Consider the following 27,651-nt stretch of genomic DNA (forward strand, 5'->3'; position numbering starts at 1 on the left):
TTTATTTTCCAGCAGCCTCTCCTCTCTCATGTTATGGCACAGTCCTTGTCAAGGTCATTTCAAAGGCACTTAGTGGGCAGACCAGTGTCCTGCCTTATAAAGTGGGGGCACCCGATCAGAAAGTCTCTCGGGCGTCTTGCAGGGCCAAACTTCTAAAACACAAGGAAATCACAGGTGAGCGCTGGTGCCAATCACGGTTCCTCCCTGTGGGAACAGCAAAGCCAAGTTCTCGGAGCTTTGCTCCTCCTCCAGTCGCAATGAGTGGGGTCCATGCAGGGGAGGGGCGGTGCTCCGGGCTCCATACACCGGCTCCTTCCAGGGGCACTTCTCCATCCATCGCCAGGGCTCTGGGCATAGTCCCCAGGGTCCTGGAGAGAGATCTGGGTGGAGGACCCAGGTGACATTTTTATTGGTCCAACCCCAGTGAAGATGCTCATCATTTCTGCACATTCACTGGCCAGAGTTCAGTCACATGGGCTCACCTAACTGCAAAGGAGGCTGGGAAATGTAGTCCAATGGTGTCCATTGGCAGACCAGAAAACGGAGTTTGGTGAATCTAGAGCCATCTCTGTCACTTAGATCTCTGGTGGTTTTGTTTCTTCTGACTCCCAACAGGTACTGAGGGCCTTCTTGAGCTCTTCACAAGATCCTGGGTGACGAGTTTTTGTTTTTTATCTCTTCCTTCCCTAAAGGCCCGACACACACTTGAACGCTTGCATCTAATTCTCTTTCCCTCCCTGCCCTTGGCCACCCAGGATCTCCATGGGGCTTGGCATCCTCGTCTTTGGTTCAGTCATCAGCTAGTCCTGCCACCAGCGTGACTGAGAGTCATGCGTCCACAGCCCGCACCACACAGGGGGCCTCCCAGTGTCTGTCCGAGGCGCCGTTCCCGACTCCCAACAAACGGAACAGGCCCCAGCCCCGCGTCCTCAAGGCCTCGGCGAGGCTCGGGGGGGGGGGGGGGCCCTGCGTGACTGACGGGTCTCCCCTCTTTCAACACCCTCTGGCCTGTCGTGAACTTTCTGGAGCCCTTTCTGGGAAAAGTGCTGCTTCTGCTAACAGACAGACATGCTAACCACGCATGGGCCAGAGGCGTGGGGTCAGACTCCACTTTGATCCCTGCCAGGGATTCTGCATCTGCAAACCTACCCACCCTCACAGCTGAGACCCCGGGTGACGACGGCCAAGTCCCTGAAGCTGTCAGTGGCGTCTGTAGGTTGTATAGCGACACCACAGAAACACCATGGTGTCTGCAAGCATCTCTGGCCGAAGCTCTGGGGACCGGCAGAAGGAGGGGCCGCAGGACCCCGCCCGGCTGGCCAGAGGGGCCTCGGAAGAGAACCCCGGAGCAGCCTTGGACAGGAGGGAGCAGCCTTAGGACAGGAGGGAGCAGCCTTGGACAGGAGGGAGCAGCCTTAGGACAGGAGGGAGCAGCCTTAGGACAGGAGGGAGCAGCCTTAGGACAGGAGGGAGCAGCCTTGGACAGGAGGGAGCAGCCTTAGGACAGGAGGGAGCAGCCTTGGACAGGAGGGAGCAGCCTTGGACAGGAGGGAGCAGCCTTGGACCGGAGGGAGCAGCCTTAGGACAGGAGGGAGCAGCCTTAGGACAGGAGGGAGCAGCCTTAGGACAGGAGGGAGCAGCCTTAGGACAGGAGGGAGCAGCCTTAGGACAGGAGGGAGCAGCCTTAGGACAGGAGGGAGCAGCCTTGGACAGGAGGGAGCAGCCTTAGGACAGGAGGGAGCAGCCTTAGGACAGGAGGGAGCAGCCTTAGGACAGGAGGGAGCAGCCTTAGGACAGGAGGGAGCAGCCTTGGACAGGAGGGAGCAGCCTTGGACAGGAGGGAGCAGCCTTAGGACAGGAGGGAGCAGCCTTGGACAGGAGGGAGCAGCCTTGGACAGGAGGGAGCAGCCTTGGACAGGAGGGAGCAGCCTTGGACAGGAGGGAGCAGCCTTAGGACAGGAGGGAGCAGCCTTAGGACAGGAGGGAGCAGCCTTAGGACAGGAGGGAGCAGCCTTGGACAGGAGGGAGCAGCCTTGGACAGGAGGGAGCATCCTTAGGACAGGAGGGAGCAGCCTTGGACAGGAGGGAGCAGCAGAGCCACAGGAGGGGCCGTAGCGCTCTGGGTGGGGGGGGGGGGATAAATGTTGAAAGGCTTTCATTTCCCCCCAATAGTTTCTGCCAGCTGTCCCACGCAGGTCAGGGAAACGTCAGTGGCAACTGGATCCCATGTCTCTCTTGGTTACGGTTAGCTCAGTTCGGTTAAAATTTCCCTCCTGAATGTATGAAAGACACAGCCCCCTCTCCCCAGGGCTGGGCCAGGTCAGGCTGTGCTGAGCGCACGTGTCCGGCACGGAGGGGGCGGGGCGGGGGGAATGAGGGGGGGAGGGCAGCTGGGAAGCACCTGGTCTGTTCTCTTACACACCCTCTCCCTTCACCCCTGTGCCCACGACAGCAGATTTCAAAGAGCGAGGACAGATGTCCGTTTCTGTAAAAGCGCGTTCGCCCTTGAGGAACGCCCTGGCCTGCCCTGCTTTCTCCAGAAACCAGGACCCTGATCCATGGCCGCCCCCCTGACCCCGTCTGCCCGTCTCCTCATTTCAGGTTTAAGATGCTCAACGACGAGAACTCCAGCCACCTCCTGTACTTCAACTGCGCCCTGCGCTGGTTCGCCCTGAGGATGGACGTCCTCATGAACATCGTCACCTTCATCGTGGCCCTGATGGTGACCCTGAGTTTCTTCTCCGTCAGCGCCGCGTCCAAAGGCTTGTCGTTGTCCTACATCATCCAGGTACCGCCTGGTGTAGGGGAGGGCTTGGCCTGGAGGCTCTCGCATAGAGTGCGCGAGGGCGGGCGGGCCTGAGAGAAAGCAAAGCTGGAATGGGGTCAGTGGAGAGCACTTAGCGGCTCGCATCACTCAAAGGCCTGGCGACTGAGTGGGCCTCCACCGTTTCCCGTTTCCTTTCTTGTATCAGAGTCTCCTGTTCTTGTCTTTCATCTCCCCTCTGGGAACTTGCCTTAGCCTGGCCGTTCGGCCATTCCATTGACTTGTGCGTATGGCAACCATATGTCCAGATGCTCAATTTCCACCCACTCTCAGGGAGTGTTTGAAAGAACCCCCTTTTAGGCGGCTGCCTATGTATGTTTAATGTCCCCGAGTGTATTAACGAGAGGCCCCTCCCTCCCAGGGCTGGTTCTTTTCTTTACCCGGTCCCTGCGCGTCTGTGCCGTGGGTTGCATTTGTAGGATTCTCGATCCGTTTGTGCTTGAGGAGGAGGGCTGGGCAGGCGGTGTTCAGGGCTCCCCTGCTTTTGTGTGGCCTGGAGGGGTCTTCGCAGGCTGGCCTCCTTCAGGTGTCAGCCGTGGGCAGGGTGCCTGTGGGTGACCTTATGAAACCACACCCCCAGTCTGGGCCCAGATTCTCCCACTTGGGAAGCAAGCAGCGGGGCTTGGTGCTTACTTGCACCTGATCCCCTGTGATGCCTCCGGGCTGCGGGGGGTGGGGGGTGGGGTGGGGTGTGTGTGTGTGTGGTGGTGGTGGTGGTACGGCAGGGAGGGCAGGGAGGTACGGGACACCCCGGGGCAGCTAGGGGCCCATGGCCGGCTGTCTGCAGCCTGGGAATCCGGCTCCCAGCCCGCCGCTCCAACCAGGAGGCGGTGATCAGGTGGAAGGTGGGGGGCTGGCTGTCACCATCTGGAGGCCAGGGAAAAGCAAGCACCATGTTTCTAAACACAGAGGAAGTGTTTGAAGACACACACACCCACCACCGAGCCTCACTGCTGGCACTTGGCTGGGAACCAGGCTGCTGGGTGAGGTGCTGGGAGGGCGGGGCTGGGGGCCGCGGGGCCTGACGGCTGCTTGCTCTCGCCTCAGCTCAGCGGGCTGCTGCAGGTGTGCGTGCGCACGGGGACCGAGACCCAGGCCAAGTTCACCTCCGTGGAGCTACTCCGGGCGTACATCTCGGTAAGAGGCCGGTGGAACGTGTTCACCGGCAGATTCCTGGGCTCATCTGATCTTTTTACACGTGAAGGGATCTTTTTAAAAACTGAACTCGGACCACAACCTCTCAAAACCCATGTTTACAACACCATCCGAGGTCCCTGATGTGGAGAGAGAGGTTCTTTCTTAAAAGCAGTTTGCTCAGGGCTGTTTCTGTAGAAGAGAGAAGTCGGTGGCTTACCTTAGACTCACTCTTCTAAGAAAACTTTTATGCCCAACTTACAAATGAAAAGAAGGCTAGTCGAGTCTAGCGATCGCTTTTAAAGGCCTTTCAACAGCATTTGGCCCCTTTACAAACATAACTAAATACTTAAAAACTGCATTTTAAAATGTAATCAATTACCTTTCCTTTTAAGTACCCAGTTATCTGACTTAACAAACACGCCCCCTGAGGTTACACACAGCTAAGAAATGTGGATTTAGGCAACTCACTTACAGCTTTGACTTTGCCCAACAATCCCAATGCTATATATAAACTTACAATCATGTTTAAAGAAACGATTCCATTATGATTTTCAGTTAGAGTCACAGGTCCAAATGTTACTAATATTATGAAACCTTAAAACACCAAACATTCAGATTCCTTAAACTAAAAATATGACTGTGACACGCTGCTTCTCTGAAATACTTTAACTGTTAATCCTACATCTTCCATGGGTTCCAAACACCGTGAGGAAACACAGCCGTCTCCTTGGCTGACTGCTGCTCGTGGACCAGGAATTCGGGCTGGCCGCCACCCCAGGGGGCACCTGGGGGCCTGTTTCTCACCTCCAGCGGGAAGTCCTTAGCTTCGGGGGCGGGGCGCTCTGTCCCTACTTACACTGCACGGACTCTAACGGCCTCTGAACCGACACGCTGCATTCCTGCCCCCTTCCTGCTCCGACCCCGTGTGGACTCACAGACGCAGAGGCTGTGTCGGGGGAACTCCCAGGCCTCCAGGCGGCCCGTGTCCCCTGGGTGACCTAGCTTCCAGGCCGTGAGGGTGCGCTGCGGACATGTGCCCCGGCCCCCGGGACCCCATGAGGTGTCCCCTGTAGTCGCCCAGCGACTCTCCAAGCTTCAGCCACGACGGTTCTCTCTCTTCCTCCCCGCGCCCCAGTCTGTCCTGGCCGCCGGGCCTGTGCACGGGAGACCCTGTCAGATCCCCGTGTGGCGTGGCGGCGCCTTCTCAGCATCCCTGCTCTCAGGCCCCCTGCCCCTGCTGGGGCGCGCATCCTACACTCCATTACACGCCTGTTCTGTCTTCGTGCCGTGTCCTTTCCTCCTCACCACCTCGTTCCCACGGGAAGGGGAGCTTCGTGAGTGCCGGGCCCTTATTGACAGTCGGCCGTGAACTCTCGTACCTGGAACCGTGCTAACGAATGGAGGAGCGAATGGAGGAGCGAATGGAGGAGCGAAGGCGTGTATTAGCCGTCACGTCCCCTGCTTTGCAGACCTGTGCTCCTGAAAGCGCCCAGCCCCTCCCAGCGGGGCCCTGTCCCCAGGACTGGCCCAGCCGCGGGGAGATCACGTTCCGAGACTATCGGATGCGGTACAGGGACGGCACGCCCCTCGTCCTCGACGGGCTGGACCTGCACATCCGGAGCGGGCAGACGGTGGGCATCGTGGGAAGAACAGGCTCTGGTGAGGACAGGCTCCGCCGCGCTTCCAGGTCGGTCCCTGCACGCACGGCGGCGCCCCAGCCGCAGACGGGCCGGGTTCCCCTCAGGTCTCTGCTGTGAATACGGTTCCGGGTTGGATGGGTGTGTGGAGTTGGAAGCCAACACACACCAGTTTTTTAATTAATTACATGAGGACCATTCTGGAGAAACGAGACCCAGAGGAGGAGCCGTGTGCACAGCCACCGCGGCAGGGGCGCTCAGCGTGTCGGGGCGGGTTATCCGTGTTGGGGCGGGTTATCCGTGTTGGGGCGGTCAGCCGTGTTGGGGCGGTCAGCCGTGTTGGGGTGGGTCAGCCGTGTTGGGGCGGTCAGCCGTGTTGGGGCGGGTTATCCGTGTTGGGGCGGGTTATCCGTGTTGGGGCGGGTCAGCCGTGTTGGGGCGGTCAGCCGTGTTGGGGCGGTCAGCCGTGTCGGGGCGGTCAGCTGTGTCGGGGCGGTCAGCCGTGTTGGGGCGGTCAGCCGTGTTGGGGCGGTCAGCCGTGTTGGGGCGGGTTATCCGTGTTGGGGCGGGTTATCCGTGTTGGGGCGGGTCAGCAGTGTTGGGGCGGTCAGCCGTGTTGGGGCGGTCAGCCGTGTCGGGGCGGTCAGCCGTGTTGGGGCACTGCTGGCCCCGGGCGCAGGCAGTTTCTGGCTGCGCACCCTCATGGTGGTTCCCTGCCTGAAAGACGCCCAGACTAGATACTTGGACACGATGGGAGCGTAACCCGGTGTGTGACCTACTGTCCCCGTCCCCAGGGAAGTCGTCGCTGGGAATGGCCCTGTTCCGCCTGGTGGAGCCGGCGGGCGGCACCATCCTCATCGACGGGGTGGACATCTGCTCGGTGGGGCTGGAGGACCTCAGGACCAAGCTGACCGCCATCCCCCAGGACCCCGTGCTGTTTGTAGGTACAGTAAGGTAGCTGTTTGGATCGCTGTGCATCCCTATTTTCCGAGAGTGAAATCAGGCCGCAAGGAACTGTGGGAGGCGCCCATGGCGAGGCCGGCCGGCCAGGCTGCTCTGCCCGGGGGAGCAGCGTGCCCAGGGGCTGGCACTGGCTCCCCAGGGAGGCCTGGGAGGAGCCGCGAACCAGGGCCCTGAACACGACGTGTAGTTTACAGACCCGTCGCTAGCAAGCAGGACGCTTACACGAGGTGAGCAGAATCCTGGCTCATGCCTGCAGCTCAGCGTCCTATCAGGGTTGGCAACAGCCACTCTGAGGAGTCCCGGTCCGGGCACTAACACAGCGGTTATCCACCCGGAACTGTGTCAGAATGAAGTTCCCGGACAAGCACAGCAGGCGGCAGCTTCTGCGGGTTCCAGCCGGCGTGCAGGCTCAGCCGGCCCCTCTCTCGGTCCTGCGAGCGCTGACCCTCTCCTGAGAGGGACGTCTCGCCCCCTGAGCGCAGCGGCCGCACTTAGTGTTGTATGGAAACACCTTCCCTGCACAGACTCCCACCCACAAATGGGCTGCCCGCCTCTGGCAGCCCGGGACTGCAGGCAGTGGACGCAATGGCCCTCACGCTGTTCCCTCCCCTTCCTGTCTGCCGGGAATCTGCAGGTCGATCTCGCTGGGGCTGGGGCCAGGCCGCTCTCACACCCCCTTGGTGGGCTCTGTGGGTCCCGGGTCTCTTGGCCTGAGGTTGGTGTTTGATGGGCCATCGCCCGGGGCTAAGTGAGCCCTGCCCCAGAGCCACTGGGCCCTGACCGCCGCCTGCTCCCCCGCCCCCCGCTGCCCCCTACCCCAGCTGCGGAGCCTGCTCCCCAGGCCTCTCCGTTCCTCACGCAGGTTCAACCTGGACCCCTTCGAGAGACACACGGACGAGATGCTCTGGCAGGTGCTGGAGCGAACGTTCATGCGAGACACGGTAAGGCTCGGGCTGTCCCGGCGAGTCTGCTTCGCCCACGCCCCCGGCACCTGGCCCAGGCTGACACGCGACAAGCCCTGGGCCAGCGTCTGGCCAGGCTTATTTGTTGGCCCCACACATGTGAGGGATACACGCCTTGTCGACGTGCTACGATTAAAAGCAGCAATAGGCAAGATTAGGTCTCTGCCAGGAGTCAGCCAGGACCTCCACCTGTCACAGCACACGGGCCTGGCTGCCGCCTCCTCTAGGGATGCAGAAAGGAAGCCTCGGGGAGGTCAGGTGCAGGCTGGCGAGTGGCAGAATGGAGCCTCGAACCCAGGTCCACCTGACTTAGAGCCAAGGGAGGGCCCAGCAGCTGGGCCGTAGCCTCACCTGCCTCGGGAAGCAGTAAGCCCGGGTGGAGAGGGCGTGGCATCGCCAGGGGCCGCGGGCAGGAGGCTGGCGTGGCCGCCTGTGCAGCCCACGGGCCGTCAGCGTTTCTATTCCGTCCGCGGAAGCGGAAGCCCTGGAAGGAGTTAATCCTGTCTGTGCTCCTCGGCCCATCGGGCCTCATCTGCATTCTCCAGGCGTGGCGATTCTAATGATCAATGTCCGCCCACTCCCCGTCTTCCCCTGGAGCCGCCTGCAGTGCTGAGCGACTGCTGTTTTTCGCTTTCTTTCCCGCCGTAAAATGAAGCCGCAGAGGACGCAGGAGGAGGGGCGATCAATACAGACGGCACAGGACGCTTCCACTGTCTCCAGCGCCAACGGCCTCCCCTGTCTTACAGATAATGCGGCTCCCGGACGGGCTGCAGGCCGAAGTCACGGAGAACGGCGAGAACTTCTCCGTCGGGGAGCGGCAGCTGCTCTGCATGGCCCGGGCCCTGCTCCGCGACTCCAAAGTGAGGGGCCGCGGGGGAAGGTCGCGTTGGGTCAGAGGCACTTGCCGCAGCGCCCTCCACCCGGAGTGGGCGGGGGGGCATCTGTGTCCTTCAGCGAAGAGAGAGCCCTGAGCCCTTGGAAAACCGACCCCTTTTTCTTAAGACCAAGTCGAGAGGGAAAACTGGGCGAGAGCAGCATTTCCGCAACGGCACCTGCCCCTCCGGCCGGTCGCTCCCGGGAGCCCCGCTCTGGGACCCTCTCCGTCCCCCGCTGTCCGGGTCTGAGAAAGCTCCCTCCCAGCGTCTTCCCTTTGTCCCTGAGGTTCGGGGCCTGTACACAGGGCCCGGGACAGTCAGGAGCACGAGGGTCTGAGGATGGCAAGATGCCTGCTGGTTCTGCGTAGGGATGGGGCCAGCCCTGCCTGCGGGCGGAAGGAGGGGTGCTGGTGCCTTAGTCTCTCATCCCTGGGCCCTGGGCGAAGTGGAGCCTTGGGTGTGCTCCCTACGTGCGCTAACGGCAGGAGGGGCAGCCCCTCAGGGCCGACCGCCACGCAGGGAAACCACCAGAGCCCGGAAGCTGAGTGCTGTAGCCAGGGCCGGGCAGACTGGCATCGTGGAGGCAGGATCGTGCCCCAGCCCCCAAGAGGCCCACGCCCTGACCCCCGGAACCGTGTGACCTCACTGGGAAAGGGGCGCCGCCTAGTCCACTAGTCGAGGGTTCTGAGACACGGAGAGTCTCCCGGATTCCCTCCCCCCCCCCCCCAACCCCGGGCCTCATAAGAGGCGGGAGAGGAGGAGATCTGACAAGGGGGTGGAGGTGAGAAGGGTGCCGGGAAGTGGCCGCGGGCAAGGAGCGTGGGCTGCGTCTGGAAGCTGGAGAGGCAAGGGCCCGGTTTCCTCCCGAGAGCATGCAAAAGGAACGCGGCCGGACAACACCGTGACTGTGGGACTTTGTATTTCCAGAGCTGTGAAATAATGCATTTGTGCTGTGTTAAGCCTCTGAGTTTGTGTGAATTTGTAATAGTAGGAAGCTCATGTGAGTGTTGTTGTTAAACTGCATGCTGACTCGCTGTTAGCGTGGGAGACAGTCCCGGGTGCTTCTTCCTACCGGTTTGCAGGATTAGAATAAACCACTTCCAACGAGGAGTTAAGACTACAATCTTGTTCCCCAGCCAGTCCCTCTGAAGAAGATGAAGGTGGTGTGATGTGACTCTTATTTTTGCCATTCCTTTGCTAACCTTTTGAGATGGATACGTAGTACATTACTTTTCAGTCTTTCTAAATCAATCAATCAATCAATCAATCGAGATAAGACTATGAATGTACCTCTAGGTACAGCTTTGGCTTACTGTGGCTTTTACCACGTTTCTTCCTCAACAGATCATTCTCCTAGATGAGGCCACCGCCTCCATGGACTCCAAGACCGACAGCCTTGTGCAGAACACCATCAAAGACGCCTTCAGAGACTGCACGGTGCTGACCATTGCCCACCGCCTCAACACGGTCCTCAACTGCGACCTCGTCCTGGTCATGGAAAACGGGAAGGTACGGTGGCCGGCCATTGGCATCCCCTGGCTTCAGTGGTTTGGGCTCTTGTGGGGGGGCGGGGGGGATATTCTCTGACATACGCAGCTCTCCTTCCCTGACTTCCAGGTGGTCGAGTTCGACAAGCCCGAAGTCCTTGCTGAGAAGCCAGATTCTGCGTTCGCAATGCTCCTCGCAGCGGAGAACAAAGTCCGAGCATAAAGGGCCCAGTGGGCTGAGAGGAGGAGGAGGACCTGGATGGGCCTGCGGGAGGAGGGCCCTCATCCTCGCAGGCAGCCCTGGCCACGGCCCGCCCACCCCGACACAGGCCGAGCTGAGCAGAGGCCCACGCCTCCTGACCTCACTGGGCAGCCTGGGCTGGTTGGGTGGTGAACAGAGGTAGATGAAACTAGAGGGTTAACAACTGCCCCTCACACCCTGAAACCCCAAGGGCCCCTCACTATCCTCATCAGCACCCCCTCCGTGCCTGAAAAATAGCCACTTGCAGTTAAAAACTGGTCAAAGTAAACAGAACGGGCAAATTCCTGGGAGGGAGTGTGCAAAGGTTCCTGCCTTGCTGTCAGGAGGGGAAAGCGGCGTTTCCTCCCGTCTGACTTCTGTCCACACGTCCCTGAGTGTGAGATGCGCAGTAACCACGCGGGTCTGTAGCACGAAAGACGGATTACAGTGTTTAGCAGAAAACCTTTAAAAAAATCATATTGCATGTGCCATTTGATCCATGACAATAACCCGGAGAACAAGATGCTGGAGTTCCTCTATAAATGACATTTTTATGGCTTCTCTGTGGGTCATTAAAATGCGGTAGGAAATGAACCCACCCCGAAATGCCGCCTTGCAATTATTTCCCTGCGGGTTCCGGCGTCTGCAGCCCCGTCTCTCACAGACCCTTGCTTTCTCCACGGGCTCCGCAGGAACCCCACCGCTTTCCCACACCTCACGGTTGGCTGTGACGGAGGCAGGGCCGACATGTTCCCAGGAGCCCGGGAGACGGAGCCGCTAATTCACGGTGACGTTGGGACAGAAGCAAACAGATCGGACGGGCTGTGCCGTGCTCACCAAGGGCCGCCACAGGGACCGTCTCTCTCCTTAGGATCGAAGGCCCAAGGAGCCCTGGTTCCCGGGGAGCAAGGGTTCCCCAAAGGTGCACGGCACTGAGGAATATCTCCCCCCGCTCCCCTGCAGCCCGCGGTCAGGAGGCCTCAGAAAGAACTCGCCCTCAAGTTAACAGATCTGAAAGCGGCCCAGGATTGTTGGTTAAAATGTAAAATGCTCTTTGCTAAGAGCTGGAATCACACTGGCCAGAAGAGCAGGATTTAAAACGAACTGAAAAGGACAGGAGGTCGCTGGGGGCAGACGCACTGAGCCAAGAAATCCCTTCTCTTCCGGATGAGGGCCGCCTCTGGGCGAGGCGAAATCTGGCCCTAACACCCGCACACGAAGGCCTGACTCCGTGACCTGCACGTTCCTGCTCCCGCTGAGAAACGGCCCCTCTGGCGGGACCGGCATCAAAGGGCCAGACCGAGGTCGTTTCCGTGGTTTCAGGCTGGCCTTCCCCTCAATGCCAGGCGCCTCTGGGCCCCGGGCCGCCTCCACCCGGGGAGCCACACCCGGGGAACCTCCGTGTCTCACGTGTCCTTCACAATCTTTTCATTATGTTAACACACAGCCCCCCACGGTCACCCTCTTCGCGCCGCAGTCGGGCGGGGGACGCACTGACCCCCACCATCTCCAGATCTTTCTCATCATCTCATCTGCGGGGGAACGATGAGCCCCCCCTCCCCCGGCGCCGGGGACGGTGATTCTACGTCCTGTCTCCTGGAAGTGGACGCCCCAGGCACCTGCCTTTTCGTGACGGGGCCGCTCCCCTTAGCACTGTGTCCTCGAGGGTTGTCAGCATGTCCCCCGCTGTGCGGCACCCGGGACATGGGAGGGCCTCGCTGTGCCGTGACCGTGTGCCTCACGCCGAGTGACTGGGCACCTTGCCCTGTGCTCCGGCCTCGCCTTTCTCTCAAGGAGGCTGCGCATGGCACCGCGGACGGCTCTGCACGGGAAACGCTGTTCTGCCGCCTCGCCACCTTCCCTACTGCGGCGGCATTTTAAAAAATATGTTATTGATTTCAGAGAGGAAGGGAGAGGGGGAGAGAGAAACATCAATGAGGGGGGAAGTCACGGATCGGCTGCCTGCTGCATGCCCCACACTGGGGATCGAGCCCAAAACCAGTAGCCCTGACTGGGAATCGAACCCTGACCTCCTGGTTCATAGGTCAACACTCAAGCACTGAGCCACGCCACTGGGCCCAGAATGGAACCAGGACTTGAGCTGAACGAAGGGGAAGTGGGGTTTTTCCTTCCTGGACGGTAGGAATCTGTGGGCAGGCCCAGTTGGCAGGCCCTTGCCTGCTGCGGAACTTCATGGGGACAGAGAGAACATTCCACGGCTCCCAGGCCCAGGCCCAAGTTCTCAGGTGCCTCTCTGCCACTGGGACGTCCAGCCCCGTGCTCACGGCTGACCCCCGCCCCGGCCTGTGGTGCATCCTCACCCCCTTGATGAGCGCCTGCTCGGATGCGCGGTCGGGGCACCTTAGATTCCCTACGAAACGACCTGTTGTCTAGCCCGGCAGGCATTGCGCCGCTTCAATGCCTCCTGCTCTGGAATCGATCCTGCTCAAGCCACGTCCTTAGAAAAAACTCCTGTCATTTTCCATTCATCTCAGCGCTGAGTTTCCTGACATAATTGCGGGCCTGGGTGCCTCTGCCTCTGGTCTCACAGCTGGAGGAGGTTGGCGCCTTCCCCAGCCCCCCCCCCCCCCGCGCCCCCCAGTGCGATGCATATCACTGTCTCTGGGAGGTGTGATCCCCTGGGAATCGGCTTATCCACACGCCGCACCTGCAGTGGGAGAACAGCGGCTCCAAGCAGGTCCTGTGACGCAGACGATCCGGTCACCTGCTTCCTGGCAGACGGAGGCCAAGTGCAGCCTGCCCAGGAATTAGAACTGTGATTCCCAAAGAGTGTTCTCGGGAACCCTCGTCCCTCAAGATGAACGGGGAGGCAAGTTAAATTCACGGGGAAAGGCCTCAGACTACTGCCCCTGCTTGGAGACTTGCAGTGCACGTTGGCAGGGTCAAGGCTGGGTTTCCCAAGAGCACTTACTGACACAGTCTCCCGACTCCTAGGGGTGGGGAATGAGCGGGGAAGTGAGGCAGGAAGCCGTGGGGGTGAGCTGTGGGGCGCCCCTGGGAACTGGAGCTGAAGCCCCGCCATGTCACAAGCCTCCAGATGGGCGGGGGCAGGGCCTGGGGCTCCTCAGAGCTGAGCTTCTCCCTTTGTTCAAAGAGCAGAAGCCTGGGTTAGCCCCTTGGGAGCCTACAGATTTGGTTTAAATCCATCTCTCAGAGACGCATGAAGAGCATGAAAGGAAAACCCCAGGTTAGAAGGGAAAAGAACGGAGGCACTTGCCAGAAAAGAAAAAACAAAAGCAAAAGCCCCCACGCAAGCTGAACCCCGCATTCCCGCTCCTGCCCTCTGGCAACCCTCAGCCCGGGTGCAGGTGCTCCCGGGACCTGGTGCCCCCGGCAGGTCCGGGCTGAGAACGCCCTTCCCTTCTGCACGTAGTTCACCGGGTCCCAGCTCTGGACTGGCTCCAGGGAAGAGGACAGGAGGCTGTGCCTGTCGGCCTCCTGCTTCCCGCACATCCCCTTCTTGCGTGTTCCAGCCCACTCGGCGCCACGGAAAACTACATTTCCCAGACTCCCTTGCTCCCTGGGAGGGATGAGAAGAGCCAGTGTTTCTCCCTCTGCCTCTGACAGGGGCTGCGGCTCCTCCAGGGCGTCACCTTGTTCCAGGTATTTCCCAGCAGTGGCCACGGTCCCGCTCCACCCGGAGGCCGGGCTTCCGGACCCTGCAGAGGCCCCCCCTAACCCCCTAAGAAGATAGTGACCTCCTCCCTCTGCTCCCTCCGTCCTTTGCGTGGCGTCCCGGCTCCTGCACTGTCCGCGTTCCCCTGCCCGTGCTACATGCTCCCGCCTGGAAGACCTGGCGCTTCCTGCTGTTCCGACGGGTCCTGATGGGAGCAGTGCTCTGCCTGCGGCTTGGGGATCCCTGGCCTCTGCGACGAGAAGCGACCTGCCCAGGCCGGGCTGCAAGGAGCACGGATCTGGCTCAAACTCACGATCACAAAAGCCACAGAGGCCCTCGATGCCACAGTTCCCAGGACTCCCCCTGCCCTGAGCCAGAACATTCTGGGGTCGTCACTATTACTATTATTATGGACACGGAGCCGAGAGAGGGGGATGCGTCGGACGGCCGCTGGGGGCCCGCACACAGGTCACGACTCCAGGGGCTGTGCTCCGACCACGTCCCTTCCACCGATCCTGACACTCGGCCCACACGTCCCTTCCACAGATCCCCACTCGGCCCACACCACGTAAGCACGGCCCTCGGCCCTGTCCTGGTCTCCTCAGCCCCCCCTGCCGGCCTCGGCTGTGAGCGGAAGCTGGACCCAGGTGTCTGTGCCTTCTAACCAGGCTCACTCCTTCGTCAAGGCTGCGTAAATGGCAGAAACGGCCCGGGGCTGGAGCTCGGCTGTGACTGTGGGCCGCGTCCGTGGGCTGCGTCACGGAGACAGATGCTTCCCCAGCCCAGAGGGACGAGCCACCTGCACTCTCACATCCACATGAGGCTCTGTGGGCCTCGGCAAGGTGCTGGCGAGGCTGGGGGCTCCGCTCGGAACCAGTCAGGCTCATCACTCCCAAGGGATGGGGCCAGGACACCAGCCTCATTAGCAAAAGTCTCAACAACTGCTGCCAACCACCAGCGCAAAGCCCGTTTCTTCCAACGTTTTAGGCCAGAGACTCAAAGGCCGCGTCCCCACAGTCCCCCGGGGGCCGGGCCTCATTACGGAAAGAATCATTGTGGCCACAGCGCCCCAGAACGACACAGTAACTGGGCCTTTTATGCAGCGTGGCCTGGGACACGGAGGAACTGGGTTATTCCCAGAGAGTGCGCTCTGCTCACGTCCGTCCTGCCAAGAACCCCGCCTGCAGCCGCTGGGAAGTCACCAGGCGCCTTGTAGGGAAGGAGAGAGTCTGCCAAGATCCAAGTGCGCTGACCCGAATTCTTCCCGGAGCCACTGCCCGTGCGCCACGAAGCGCGGCTGTTTCAGGCCCTGATTCCCCCCTGGTCACCCGCACCATCAGCCCCCCTCCCGCTCCGCCCGGACAGGGTTCACGGAGCCCGCGGGCCGGGCGGGCACTGGCTTCCGTGGCACGTACCCTGGAGCAGCTGGCTGGGAAGCCAGGGCCCACATCCGGATTCCGGCCAACCCGGCAAAAGCCAGCCAAGCATCTTCCGAGGCTCCGGGGGTGGTGGCCCCTCAATTCTCACGCCTGGCTGCGCGCAGGCTCCCCTGGGGAGACTTGGTTCACAGACCAGAAGACGGGGCTCGCCCCTCAGGGACCCACAGATCTGGTTGAAATTAATCTTCCAAACCAACTACACCCCAGCCCTGGCCGTGGCACCCGGCACTCATGTGTTTTGAAGAAGCTCCACCGGAGACGCTGATGTGCAGCCGGCGCCAGAAGAGCTGTCGCACGGAGTGTTCTGGAAACGGTGGGGATTGAAACGGGAAGGCCTGGCCTCCAGGCACTCGCTGCCCAGGGAGGGAGATGAAGTGCAGTTCAGTAACGACCCGTGGGAATGACGAAATAAAACAGCAGCGCAGGAGACGTTTCAGGGCAGCGCTTACTGGGAGAGGGAGAGGGGGAGAGGGGAGGGGAGGGGGAGGGGGAGGGGGAGGGAGGGGAGGGGAGGGGAGGGAGGGAGGGGGAGGGGGGAGGGAGAGGGAGAGAGAGAGAGAGAGGACTTGCAGGGGGAGTGGAAGGGATAGAGTTCAGAAGACGTGAGCCATGAGGAGGCTGAGTGCTCTGTGGGGAGACTGGAAACAGAGGAGGAACTCAGAGAGCGGGGGGGCCGTTCGCTGAAGTGGTCTCACGGCTGCGGGAAGGCAGGCGGAACTGTGGTTCCCAGGAGCGGGGCGGGATGCAGGCTGGACTGACTGAGTGGGGGTCAGCAGGCCTGCACTGACAATGGCCCGGAGCCTGCTGCGTGGGAGATTTCTAGAACTGCCTCGCTGTGGGTCCCTGACCTTTGCAGCGATGGAGAACAAAGCCTACAGCCAGCAATGCCATGTTACCTTGTGCACTGGGAAATGGGAAATTTGTTAAGGAGGTAGATCTTCTGTTAGATTTTTTGCCACGAAAAATAGGGGGGGCGGGCATAGGAAATGTGGCTGTGGTGATGGTCGCACGGGGTGTGCACATGCCGAACTCATCAGACCCTATCCATTCAACGTGCAGGCCTCGGGACCTCAGCTGTGTCTCAATAAAGTGGTTTTTAAGAAAAGACAACGGCCTTGACCGGAGCTAAGTGCTTGGCCTCCACCCTGTAGGTAAGGAGGAGCTTGGTTTCTGAGCAGGCGAGTGAGGAGCGCTGAGATTTCTGACTTCCGTTCACCGGGGTTTGGATCTGTAATGTGATGAGACGTGGTGGGCGCTGGAGAGGACGGGAAGGGTGGGGGAAAGAGGGCATTCAGAGGGCGGCTGTGTTATCTCAGGAATGAGAACTTTGACCAAGACAAAGCTGCGCAGACAGAAGAAGACAGAGGAAGAGTCAACAGGTCCTAGTGGCCCCTGAGATAGGACTGCTCCCGCCGGCGGCTGACTGAGTGGCGGTGCCATTAACCACATGGGAAGGCGGCCAGGGTGGGGAGGATGGAGGCTTTGGGAGGGCGGGTCTGACATTAACGCTGTCACCCACTGCTCAGGTGAGCTGGACTCTGGGATCTGCTTCCCCATCTGTAGAGTGGGCTCAGAGCACTGGCTCGGCACGGTAGCCGGGAAGGTGACAGGTGATGAGACACGGCCTTCTCCGGGCCCTGCTCAGAGCAACAGCTCCACGGGTGCTGCTGTCTCGGTGTCAGGGAGCCTGGGAGAGGGTGCTTGGAGGGAGGAGGTGCCTAAGGGGTGGCGTTTGAGGCCTGCGGACTTGCACGTCTAAAGGACACGTGTTTCCTCGTTTGGCATGTCTGCATGGTACGAGGCAGGACGGAGAGCAGCTGGGGAAGCTCCTCACAAGTGTGGGGGGACGCAGGCGCAGACATCACAGGCTGGGAAGCCGCTAGGTCCTCTCACCAGAGCCCCGCCTCCACGACCAGAGGGCAGGGGTTCGTGGCAGGGAGCCCCTGCTGTGGGTGCAGAAGCCAACAAGGACTGGCTAACACCAGCTCAGCCCAAGATGGAGGGGAAATGGACCGGAAAACACCCCAAAGCTCATCATGCCAACTTACAACGCAATGCTACCAGCGGAAGGGGGGGCGGGGGGGGGCACCCGGCAGGTGAGCTGCGGGAAGAGGGGAGACAGCCCTCGTATGGTACATTTGGGGCCTTGGGAGGAGCCCCGAGGGGAGGAGCTCAGGTTCTGGGAAGGCCTCCCTCCCTCCTGCTCTTGGCCTGGGTAACCCTAGGTCCCCAGCATCCTTCAAGCGGCCTGGCACACGGGTAAGAGGATCTCCGGCCCCTCACGACCCGTTCACACTTTCCTCCCAGACACAGCGCCCTCCGGGGCTGCTGCTTCGGGTGAGCACCCTGAGTCTCTGGGATCGGTCCCCGGGGGGAGGCCCCGGCCACGCTGTCAGATTGAGAGCAGGAATCACAGGGCTGGCTTTTCTCTCCCGTCTCTTCAGCTTCACCCAAAGGCCCTTCTGCTGGCTTTGCCGGGATGTGTTAACGATCACGGCTCCGATTCAGTCTGCCAGGCCCCCTGCAGACGGACCGCTCAGCCCCGCCCTCCCGGAGCCTCCTCGGCCGCCCTTCTCCGTGGGCCCAGGGGCTGTTGGTGAAATCAGCACCGCAGGGTCCGCACGAAGCAGGCCCCCAGCCTCCACCAGCCAGGAGGGGGCCGGCCCCAGGGGGCTGACTGGAGGAGGAATTGCTCAGGCCCCTTTAAGGGCAAGCCCCCTGGGGCTGGGCATCGACTCCCTGGGCGCTGCGACCAGCAAGCGTCTGCACTGAGGTTTTCTCCCAGAAGAGCGGCGACACTGTCATCCACGGGAGCTTGGGGGAGAGAGGAGGCGTCCGCCCGAGGGGGGGGGGCCTTCTCAAGGGGCCCCGACGCCCTCCGCACCTGGGCCGGGGCGCTGCCCCAGAGGAAGAGCAGATGTGCCCCCGGGGGAGGCCTGGCGGCTCGCCCTCCCTGACAGCGGACTCTTCTGGACAAAATCAAGGCAGAGCCCGTCTCGCGTCACCGGCCCAGTGACCATGGCAATCTGTGGAGACTCACGCCCTCTCCTCCCCCACACCCCGTCCCCCCCCCCACCCCCGTGTGAGCACATCTGTGTGTGTGAGAACCAGAAGGCTGCCTCAGGCCCGAGTAATAAAAGCCAGATGCTGGCGGGTGAGCCGGGGTCGGGCGGGCAGGAGGTTCAGGCCCTGGTGCCGCCTGGAGAGGGGTCTCACCCGGTCCAGGCCTCTGGGAGCCTTTCGGGGCTGCGTGCTCCCGCCACGGCCGCCAGGGGCCGCTGTGGTCAGGGCGGAGAGCCCAGAGAGAGCTGTTTACCAAGAGGGAGAGAGGAAGCAGGCCAAGCCCTGGCTCTTTCACCTCGGAGTGTTTCTGCGATGTGGGGGAGGGGGGCGCGGGGTGCTGGCCCCCGGCCTCCACTTGGCAAGTCGGCGACTCCTCTCTTGCAGGGTGGCCCCACCTAAATGTCCCCTCCTCTGAGCCACAGGCACAGGCCCCGGTGGCCGGCCGGGCTGGACTGGACTTGCGCCCCCCCCCCCCCCCGTCCCCCCGCCCGTCCCCCCTCCAGCGCTCAGGGAGAAAAGGCTCAGAGTGGGGTGGGGCCCCCAGTGCACGGCGAGGGATGAACATGGACAGGAGCAAACCGGGCTGGGGGTGCGAGGGGTGATCCGCGCTTCTCCCCACACTCGGTAATGCTGCGTGGGGCTGAGGCCAAGATAGGGAGCTGCCAATGAAGGCCTCTGACCCCGCACAGCCTTCACTGGGCACCTGCTGTGTGCAGGAGCCCTCCCTCTCGGTCAGCAACCCTCGGTGAGCCGAAAGGACGTGGAGGCAGGGGCGGGCAGAGCGGGAGGCTTTGGAAAGCGAAGCTCGCAGCAGCCGTTTAATTTTCCAGGAAGCGGACCTGGGGGGGGGGGGGGGCGGGGAAGCCTGGGGCTGCAGGGTGGGGAGCAGGCTTTCTTTCCTGCAGAAACGGGCCCGCTGAAGAGAGCTCTTCTCGGTGTCGCTGAGAGGTTGCCGTGGGTGGCCCTGCTATTATTATTGTTTTCGTCATTCTCATCTTGGACATTTTGCCAGCGTGAGCAATCGTCCACAAAGGACTCGCGTGGCTGCTGATCGATTCAGCTCTTTTCAATTTGAAACAATTGATTCCTCCCCTACTGAAAAGCCCTGGATCAGCAGTGTTAGTCATGGGGTCTCCAGGCTGCAGCAATCTGGTCTGGGCTCCGCGCTCCTTCGGGGGTTGGCACCAGGTGCCAGGCAGGAGTCCGCACCCGCTCCACAGCCCTCCCCGGGGCACAGGGGCTGGAGGGACACACAGCTAGAGTCTCCTCGTGGGGCAGGAGGCCTGGAGTTGGGCATGCTGGGTGTCTGTCCGGCCCCCAGAGATAGTGGGAGGTTTGTGGACCTCGTCCGTCCAGGTCAGGCCCTGTGTGCAGAGGGGCGGGGGAGCGGCCTGAGGAAGGTTCACGTATCGGGAACCACCTCTTGCTCTCTGTCATCCTTTGCTCTCCAACGACAGGCGCAATGAGCAGGAGGGAAGTGTGAGGACGGAGCCTGGTGAGCGCCCTTGACTGGGAACCGAACCCGAGACCCCTTGGTGCGCAGGCCAGCACTCTAAATACTGAGCCACATGGGCCAGGGCTTGATACATATTTTCACAAAAGTATTTTTATTGATTTCAGAGAGGAAGGGGGGGGGAGAGAAACATCAATGATGAGAGAGAATCACAGATCGGCTGCCTCTTGCACGCCCCCCACTGGGGATGGAGCTCGCAACCCGGGCCTGTGCCCTGACCGAGAATCAAACCTTGACCTCCTGGTTCATCAGTTGACGCTCAACCACTGAGCCACGCCAGCCGGGCTGGACGCATAATTTTAAAGCTTAAAGACTTGCAACTTGGAAAGCCTCGGTGTGTTCGGATCTGGCTATGTCACCGCAGAAGGATGACGCCCAGGCTGCCTTAACTCACGTTGGGGTGCAGAGCCGGTGACATGTTTGGAGCAGAGGGTGAAGGGTGGGCGCCTGTGTGAAAGGCAAAGGAATTTATGATGCTCCGTAGGACCGGGCGAGGCAATGTGGGTGGACAATAAATCCACGCACGCAGGATGACCGCAAGGACAGGCTCCGTGGGGACAGCCGGCTTAGCGCTGCGACAAGGCCGGGGCGTGTGCCGCCACCGCCTCCAGTCTGGGCTGGACCTAGTGACGGCTCCGAGCTTTATGGCTCTCTCTCGCGTTCAGGTTATGTCTCCCTGGGCGGCCATTTGTCTGCGCTCAGTTCAGGGAGCGTGAGCGTGAGCGAGAGCAGGTGGGCTGTGGGGGGAGGCGGCCTGTGAAACCGGGGTGATGAAAGGCCGTTTCTCCTCAGGAAGGCGCCCGGGAGAGCTGATGGCGCAGTGCCTTCTGTAACAGTGGGTGCCTTTATATTTTAATTGATCTGGACAAATTACAATTCTCCAAATTTATGCCAACCTCTGGCCTTAGCTCAGCTATTCCTGTCATCAACAGCACTAGTGTTTGCCCAGCGCCTTTCAAATTTAGACCAAAAAAGCAAGGAAGAAAGATGCCCGGACGGCATGGCTCAGTGGTTGAGCATCAACCTATGAACCAGGAGGTTGAGGTTCGATTCCCTATCAGGGCACAGGCCCGGTTGTGGGCTCGATCCCCGGTGTGGGGCGTGCAGAAGGCAGCCGATCCATGATTCTCTCTCATCACTGATGTTTCTCTCCCTCCCTCCCTCCCTCCCTCCCTCCCTCTCTGAAGTAAATTTAAAAAACATATACTTTTTTTAAAAAGCAAGGAAGAAATGACGCAAGTATCCCACCCACTCCTACAGAAACTATGGGCAATCTCTGAAACTCCTTGTCATAAACGTCCGAGAGCGCGTGAGTTTTCACTTGCCCGTGGAGAAACATGCGGCATTATTTTGTGCATTTTCATATAAACTGCATCATACAATCACGTATTTCTATACATGCCCCTACAAAGGCCTGCAGATCTCACCTCAGAACAGTGGCCTTAGGGAGAAGGGAGGGGCCCAAGTTGGGGCCTGGGGAGCACAGGGACCTTAGCCAGGGCTCTCACCTCTCTCTCCTCTCCTCGATTCATCTCCCCCTTCCTTCCTTCCCTTTTTCTTTTCTTTATTTTTTTTAAATATATTTTATTGATTTCCCACAGAGAGAAGGGAGAGAGATAGAGAGTTAGAAACATCGATGAGAGAGAAACATCGATCAGCTGCCTCCTGCACATCCCCCACTGGGGAAGTGCCCGCAACCCAGGCACATGCCCTTGACCGGAATCGAACCTGGGACCCTTCAGTCCGCAGGCCGACGCTCTATCCACTGAGCCAAACCGGCTTCGGCCCTTCTCTTTTTCTTTTAAGGAAATAGAGTCCTGCTTTTCTCCCAGAACTAAAAACTGCCTTTAAAGGTCTGGGAATCAGTGACACAAGCTATGCTGGGTGGTTGGTGCGTCTGAGCCCATATGGTCCCGGGACAGATTTGAAACCAAAAGAGATGAGTCTTTGATTTGATGTTTTTATCTGAATGTTAATTGCTGGGAAGAGTAAGTAATAAACCTGTTCAGAAATGGCACACACTTCACCCCTCAAAATTTTTGCTAAATGCCTGGCTGGGTGGATGGAGAGACGGCTGAGTGGGTGGGTAGATGGATGGATGCTGGATGGGTGATGAAAAGATGAATGAGAAATGGCTGGCAGGCTGGCAGGGCGGGTGGGTGGATGACTAATCTGAGGTGAGAGAGAACCACTTGTTAATTATAAAGTTAAAAAGAGAGAGAGTTAAAATGCATTCCCTGTACTGCTGGCCGATGGCCGACGGCGACGAAAGCAGCACTTCTTAACTCCCAGATGCGGGTGGACACGGCGGTCTCAGCCGGACAGCGAACGGGGCTGGGACTCATGTCACACAGGCTGCAGGGAGGGCAGCAGTGCCCAGAGGGGCAGCGAGGCAGTCGGGGCACTGAGGCCTCTGCACAGGCACGGGTTTTGTTGGGGAGGGATGACGGCCGAGGGAGCCGGGCAGTCACAGCACTGAGGGCTTCCACCCCAGGAGGGATGGACCCACCATCTCCTAGGAGGACCGAGGAGCCTGCCCTGGCCCAGCGAGAGGGGCCGGGAGCAGCCACTGCTGCCTGACAGCCGGCTCCGGACACTGCTCTCCTCCCACCAGGCCGCTGCATTCCTGCAGCTCTGGACACGGAGACAACGAAGATGAAGGCCCCGCTTCATGTTCCGCCCTGTGTCCCCGCCCCAGGAAAGGAAGCCTTTCCCTGAGCTCTAGACGGCTCTTGGCGGGCGCCTGCCAGCAAACACCTCCTGCTGCGGCGGCGAGGAGTCGCAGGGCCACAGCCTGAGCGGCTCGGTGACCGAGGAAGCCCAGGGCCGCGGCTGCCGGAGCTGCTGGGCCTTTCAGGAAGGGACGCCGAGGCAGAGGGCCCTGGGAACGAGTGGAAACAAGAGGGACAGGGCCCGGCCGGCAGGGCTCCGTGGTTGAGCGTTGACCTATGACCCAGGAGGTCACGGTTCGATTCCCGGTCAGGGCACATGCCCTGCTTGCAGGCTCGATCCCCAGTGGGGGGCGTGCAGGAGGCAGCCGGTCCATGATTCTCTCTCATCACTGATGTCTCTCTCTCCCTCTCCCTGACATCAATAAAAATGTATTTTTTAAACTAAGAGGGACATGGCTTTGCTGATTTCTCTCAACCACCTGCAGAGGGCAGCCCGAGCTCTGGGCAGAGGAGGAGGAGGGAGAGCAAGGCCTCCCTCCCAGCCCCCGCGCGCACAAAGGCCGGCGTGGCGGGCTGTGCAAGTGCGGACCTGTCTCCGCAGCTCGCTTACAGCCTGCTGTCACGCTTGTTTTCCTGCGCCGTGGAAAGCCCTGTCACACCCCATAGCCGGGCTGTCAAGAAAGCTCTGTTCTACCTGCCAGGTCCCCTGCCTTGCCTCTGCCTTCCTCGGGCATTAGCCCTCGTGGCTGCTGGCCAAAGGCGCTGGGGACACGGATGTTCTCGCTGGTCGCCCCAGTGACAGGACCTGCTATCTGGTGACTCCCTGGTCCACCTGCCTCGAGCGCCGGGGCCTACAGGGGCCGCGGCCCACAGACAGGAGCAGAGCAGGCTGGCGGCGGCGTTGGCAAAGCGGACGGTGCCCACCCCACCCACTTGGAGACCCTGGTCCCCAGCCCCGCTGACGGGGGGCTGCAGGGCTGGAGGCCCCGCCCTGTGGTTCTGCGCCATCTGTTTCAGGAATAAAACTCCCAGGGAAACATGAGGGAACATAACTGTCGCTCCTGACGCATGCACTGGCGGCAATTACTCCCGTGTCACAGCGGCGCCACTTCCCCTCTCTCAGGGAGCTGTTTTGTTTCTCTCATATTCCCTCGCTCTAAAATGTGACTTACCGGAAGCGACTTTATTCCTGGGGAGACTAAACTTCTCCCAGGACGCGCACCTGGCCCAGCCCAAGCTGGCTGGCTGGATGATGCTGGTCCTTCACTCTCCCGACCACAGCGATTGGTCCAGGGACTGGGCAAGTGGGCCCAAAGCGGCCCCTCAGGGTCCTGGCATCAGCACCTTCTTTTCCTTGCAGACTGGGAGGGAGTCACTAGGAAATAACTGGTGGCCCTGCCTCCAGCCTCCAGCCTCGGGGAAGAAGCCGGCCTGAAGCAACTATGGAGCCAGCTGGAGGCAGGGACAGTGAGTCACCAGGGCAGTGAACTCAGCTCGGCCACCCAGAGAGCAGCCTCCTCCCTGGTCTGCCCCAGGCTAGTTTTCTGAGGAAACCTACACTCCCTCTCTGCTGGGTGGTGAGCTTCTCTCCCTTGTGACTCGGAAAAACCCTGGCGGACAGTGCACTCTGGGGCCGGACCACTCAGCTGCCATCTGCATCTGACACTTGCCGTGTGACCTTCAGGAAGTTCAGGAATCTCTTTGCCTCAGTTTCCTCATCTGCAAAATGGGCACATCAGGTTGTGGGGATGAAATGAGTCAGTATGTATAAAGCACCCAAGGCATAAGTGCTGTCACTGAAGTGTGACCGAGCGGCAAAACTGATTAAAGCCCCGGGGGGGGGGGGCGAGAGGGAGAACCCCAGAGGGTGGGCCCCATCTGTCTGCACTTCTGCTCAAAGCAGAACCTGAAAGCGGGAAGGTGATGCCCCCCTCCCGGTTCTCCCCTTCAACTAAGATGGTAACTCCGCTCAAGAGAGATGTTCCCTTTTCCTTTCCCAAAGAGAAGGAAGAAAGAACTCTACAAACATCAGATCCTCGTACAGCAAGAAGTGAGGAGAAAAACCAGACGGGAACTCTAGAGCCCGGTGGAATCCGTTAGCATTCTGCGAGGGTGGGAAGTTGAAGGGATCGCGGTAAGACATTTAAACACCCACCACGAAGAGAAGTTACTAATGGGCGAGTGTAGGTGCGATGTAATGCCAGCATTTACCCAGGAAGTGACAGACCTGTAATCTGGGCTTCAGGAGAGGAGGTAACGGAGAGGCGGTCGGCTCCAGGAAGCGGAGGGAACGTTATTGTTTAATTAGGAGCTTTGAGCACAGGCTCGCACACGGGAAAGCTTGCGGTGTGCAAGGCAACAGGTGCCAGCTCCCCGCAGAGAGCAGGGGCCCTGTCTGAACCGAGCCGGCGGGCACCTGGGCCCCGAGTCCCCGGCAGCCCTCCCTCCAAGATGCCTTCACCCCTGAGGCCTCGGGGCCCGTCTCAAAAGCCACAAGGCTGCCTGCAAGCAGATAAGGAACAAAGTGGAGCAGCCACTGCGTGTTTCTGAGATGGAACTGAGACAGGAAAGGACTAAACACATATGGGCGGGATGCAGTTCTGGGGAGTCAGCGTGGTGAACGTCCAATGGGAAGCCTCACGGGGAGGCCACGGGGCGAGCGTGTGGCGCCTCCCGGCTTGGAGGGCTCTGGGAAGGGCCGGGATGGCACCTGGAGACACGGCAGAGGGTGCATGAGGCAGGTCCAGATGGTGGATTGACGGCCGTTTGCCGCACGCCACTGCCCCCACGACAGCCCATCTCCGGCAGCTGTGCTGCCGCTCACAGGCTGCGTGGAAGGTTCCAGAAGTAAAGCTCTCTGAGAGACAAGTACAGACTCCCTGCACAGCTCCCGGTGCCTAGGGCCCTCCCTGGTGACGTGGTGGGGCAGGCAGGTTAGAGGACTGAGGAAGCTCGCGGCCAAGGACAGACCGCGGCCTGGACCAGTGGCTATTTCCGGGCCAAACGTTTCCCCTTGGAGGGCCGGGGAAAGGGGGCTCGTCAGCCCCAACACTGATTTCACTCGCTCTGACGAGAAAAGGTCACAAACACAAGTAAATGAGGGACCGCCTTGCAGAACCGTGGAGAGCACCCACAGCCGTCTACCTGGCCCCGGACCACGGGGTCTGGCCGCAAGCCCAGGGCCCAGGAACCAGTGTTCCCGGACGGTCTCCGAGGACGCCAGCCGAGTTCAGAGAGAACACGTGAGAGAGACTGTGTCTCTGCTGGTGCCTGGACGCTGCTGTCGCTGGGGCGGAGCCGGCCTTTAGCCCCCAGGTCACGCCCGTGGGGCAGGTGCTGGCTCTGATCCTGGCGGCCTCACGGTCACCTTTCCTGTCTACACCGCTTCCTTCAGACAGACTTGAGGGGAGGGAGAGTGATGGCCTCTAACGGCTCCTCAGCATGGCAGGTCCATGCGATCAATCCTTCTGTGGTAGAAAGAGGGCTTCCCCACGGACAGCACGTGGGCTCTGGAAGGTCAGAGAAAGGCCACGGCAGGATGGGGAGCAGGGGGGAGGAGAGGACACGGTCTGGGGGAAGGGAAGCGAGGGGCCTTGAGAATGGAGGCGACAAGGAGGAGCTAGGAAAAGCGGGGGCAGAGTGCGTGCAGGCAGCAGGTGGGGGCTGCACCCGCTGCTGAGGTTCCCTCTTTCAAGTCCTGATTTAGCTCCACCTCCTCGAAGGTTTCCATCTGCAGCACCACGGACAGGGCCACAGTCAGTGCCACGGTCAGTACCACGGACAGTACCACAGTCGGCACCATGGATGGCACCACGGACAGCACCACCGACAGTACTTTCCAGAACCCCCGTGCACACTCTGGGAAGCCCTTCAGCCCCTCTCTGCTGGTGGGCACACCCTTCTCTTTCAAGATCTCTGGCACCGTTCCTGGCCCCACGGGGACTTTACCGGCCAGGCCCGAGGAGGTTTCATGAGCCTCTGACAATGTTTGAACCTGCAGTGGAGGGGGAAGAAATGAGCTCAAAAACATGACACTGAAAAACAAAAACACCTTAAAACAAACGTTGACAACATGGCATTGCATTTCGTGTGAGAACTAAGTGACCTGTAATACGATGGCCTTGCCCTGGATGGAGGTCTTCAAAGGAGAGCGTGCCTGGGCTCACTGATGTCTCATACAAGAGGACCGGAGGCCGGGACGGGGCTCCACCCTCCCCATTCCCCCCCCCCCCCCCGCTTCTCCAGTACTTTGGAGGCACATCCATCACTCCACTGGCCTCCCTCTGCTTAGTGCCAAAGTGACCTGTGTCCACGGCCGCCTGCTCTGCTGCCTGAGTGCAGCCAGCCTCCTCTCCCTGGGCTCCCTGTCAGTAGCCTAGGCAGGTCTCCAGGAGGTTTTGCTGAATGCCCAGTTTCTGGCTTCTACAGAAAACTCAGATGACCAGGCCACACCACATCACCTCACCTTTGCAAAAGGTGACAGGCGACTGGAGCTGAGTCGGCGTGGCACCGGCCTCCTGTTGGCCAGCCCTCTGTGCCCCGTCAGCAGCCTGGGAACGGCGCCTGCACATTGGGACCCTCCTGTCTGCCTCCCTTCCCCTCTCCTCCTCCCTCCACTTCACACTCAGCCAGCACCTTGCAAAGGGCAGGGGGTTCATGGGCATTTGTTGAGTGAATCAGTGATTAGAGGGCAGGGGCTCAGTGTCCCCAGGACTCACTGTCAGAAACCAGGCTCTGAGCTGCACAAAGCAAAGGTTAGCCATTTGTGAACAGTGTGACACTGTTTCCCCTTTTCGAGGGAGGGCATCATCGGTCGCTTCACTAAGATGGTCACAGCGGCGGCAAATTACAGCTGCACGGTGGGTCCCCGGCACTGCCCAGCTTCCTGTCAAATCTGCAGGCAAATTACTGTCTTAACTCCAAAATGACGGAGCTGAAGAGCTGCGAATGCGAGAGCGTCCGACGCAGTGGAAATGCATAATGACACAGACGTGAACGCGAGAAGAATGCCTGCATCTAGGGCTTCTACTTTTATCAAACAAACTTAGTCTTCTCCCCTGAACTGATGTTAAAAATCACCACTCGCGAGGAGGCGAGGCATTCAGCCGGAGGGACCGCAGAGAAGCCCAAGTGCGGCCGGTCAGTAACGTCAGACCGCCGTTCCCGTGGGGTCGGAGATCCGGGGCCTGAGCAGCACGTTC

General features: G+C 60.4%; 1 protein-coding gene across 4 annotated transcripts in view; it reads left to right on the forward strand.

Annotated features, from left to right (window-relative positions):
* The window catches only part of ABCC12 (ATP binding cassette subfamily C member 12), a 42,003-nt gene extending 29,317 nt beyond the window's left edge, over nucleotides 1–12,686 (forward strand). For 2 of the 4 annotated variants that reach the window (XM_036346500.1, XM_036346501.1), the window contains 8 exons: nucleotides 2,602–2,788; nucleotides 3,872–3,961; nucleotides 5,431–5,620; nucleotides 6,393–6,552; nucleotides 7,424–7,502; nucleotides 8,270–8,383; nucleotides 9,743–9,907; nucleotides 9,995–12,686. In XM_036346500.1, coding sequence (XP_036202393.1) covers nucleotides 2,602–2,788; nucleotides 3,872–3,961; nucleotides 5,431–5,620; nucleotides 6,393–6,552; nucleotides 7,424–7,502; nucleotides 8,270–8,383; nucleotides 9,743–9,907; nucleotides 9,995–10,108 — 1,099 coding nt within the window. In that variant the 3' untranslated portion in view covers nucleotides 10,109–12,686. Of the gene's footprint in view, nucleotides 1–2,601; nucleotides 2,789–3,871; nucleotides 3,962–5,430; nucleotides 5,621–6,392; nucleotides 6,553–7,423; nucleotides 7,503–8,269; nucleotides 8,384–9,742; nucleotides 9,908–9,994 lie in introns of those variants that run through there. The other 2 variants (XM_036346502.1, XR_004973665.1) reach the window with 2 other exon arrangements.
* The last annotated feature ends 14,965 nt before the right edge of the window (nucleotides 12,687–27,651 follow it).

Source organism: Myotis myotis, unplaced genomic scaffold, assembly GCF_014108235.1.
Source record: "Myotis myotis isolate mMyoMyo1 unplaced genomic scaffold, mMyoMyo1.p scaffold_m19_p_19, whole genome shotgun sequence".
In the NCBI taxonomy this organism is placed as follows: domain Eukaryota; kingdom Metazoa; phylum Chordata; class Mammalia; order Chiroptera; family Vespertilionidae; genus Myotis; species Myotis myotis.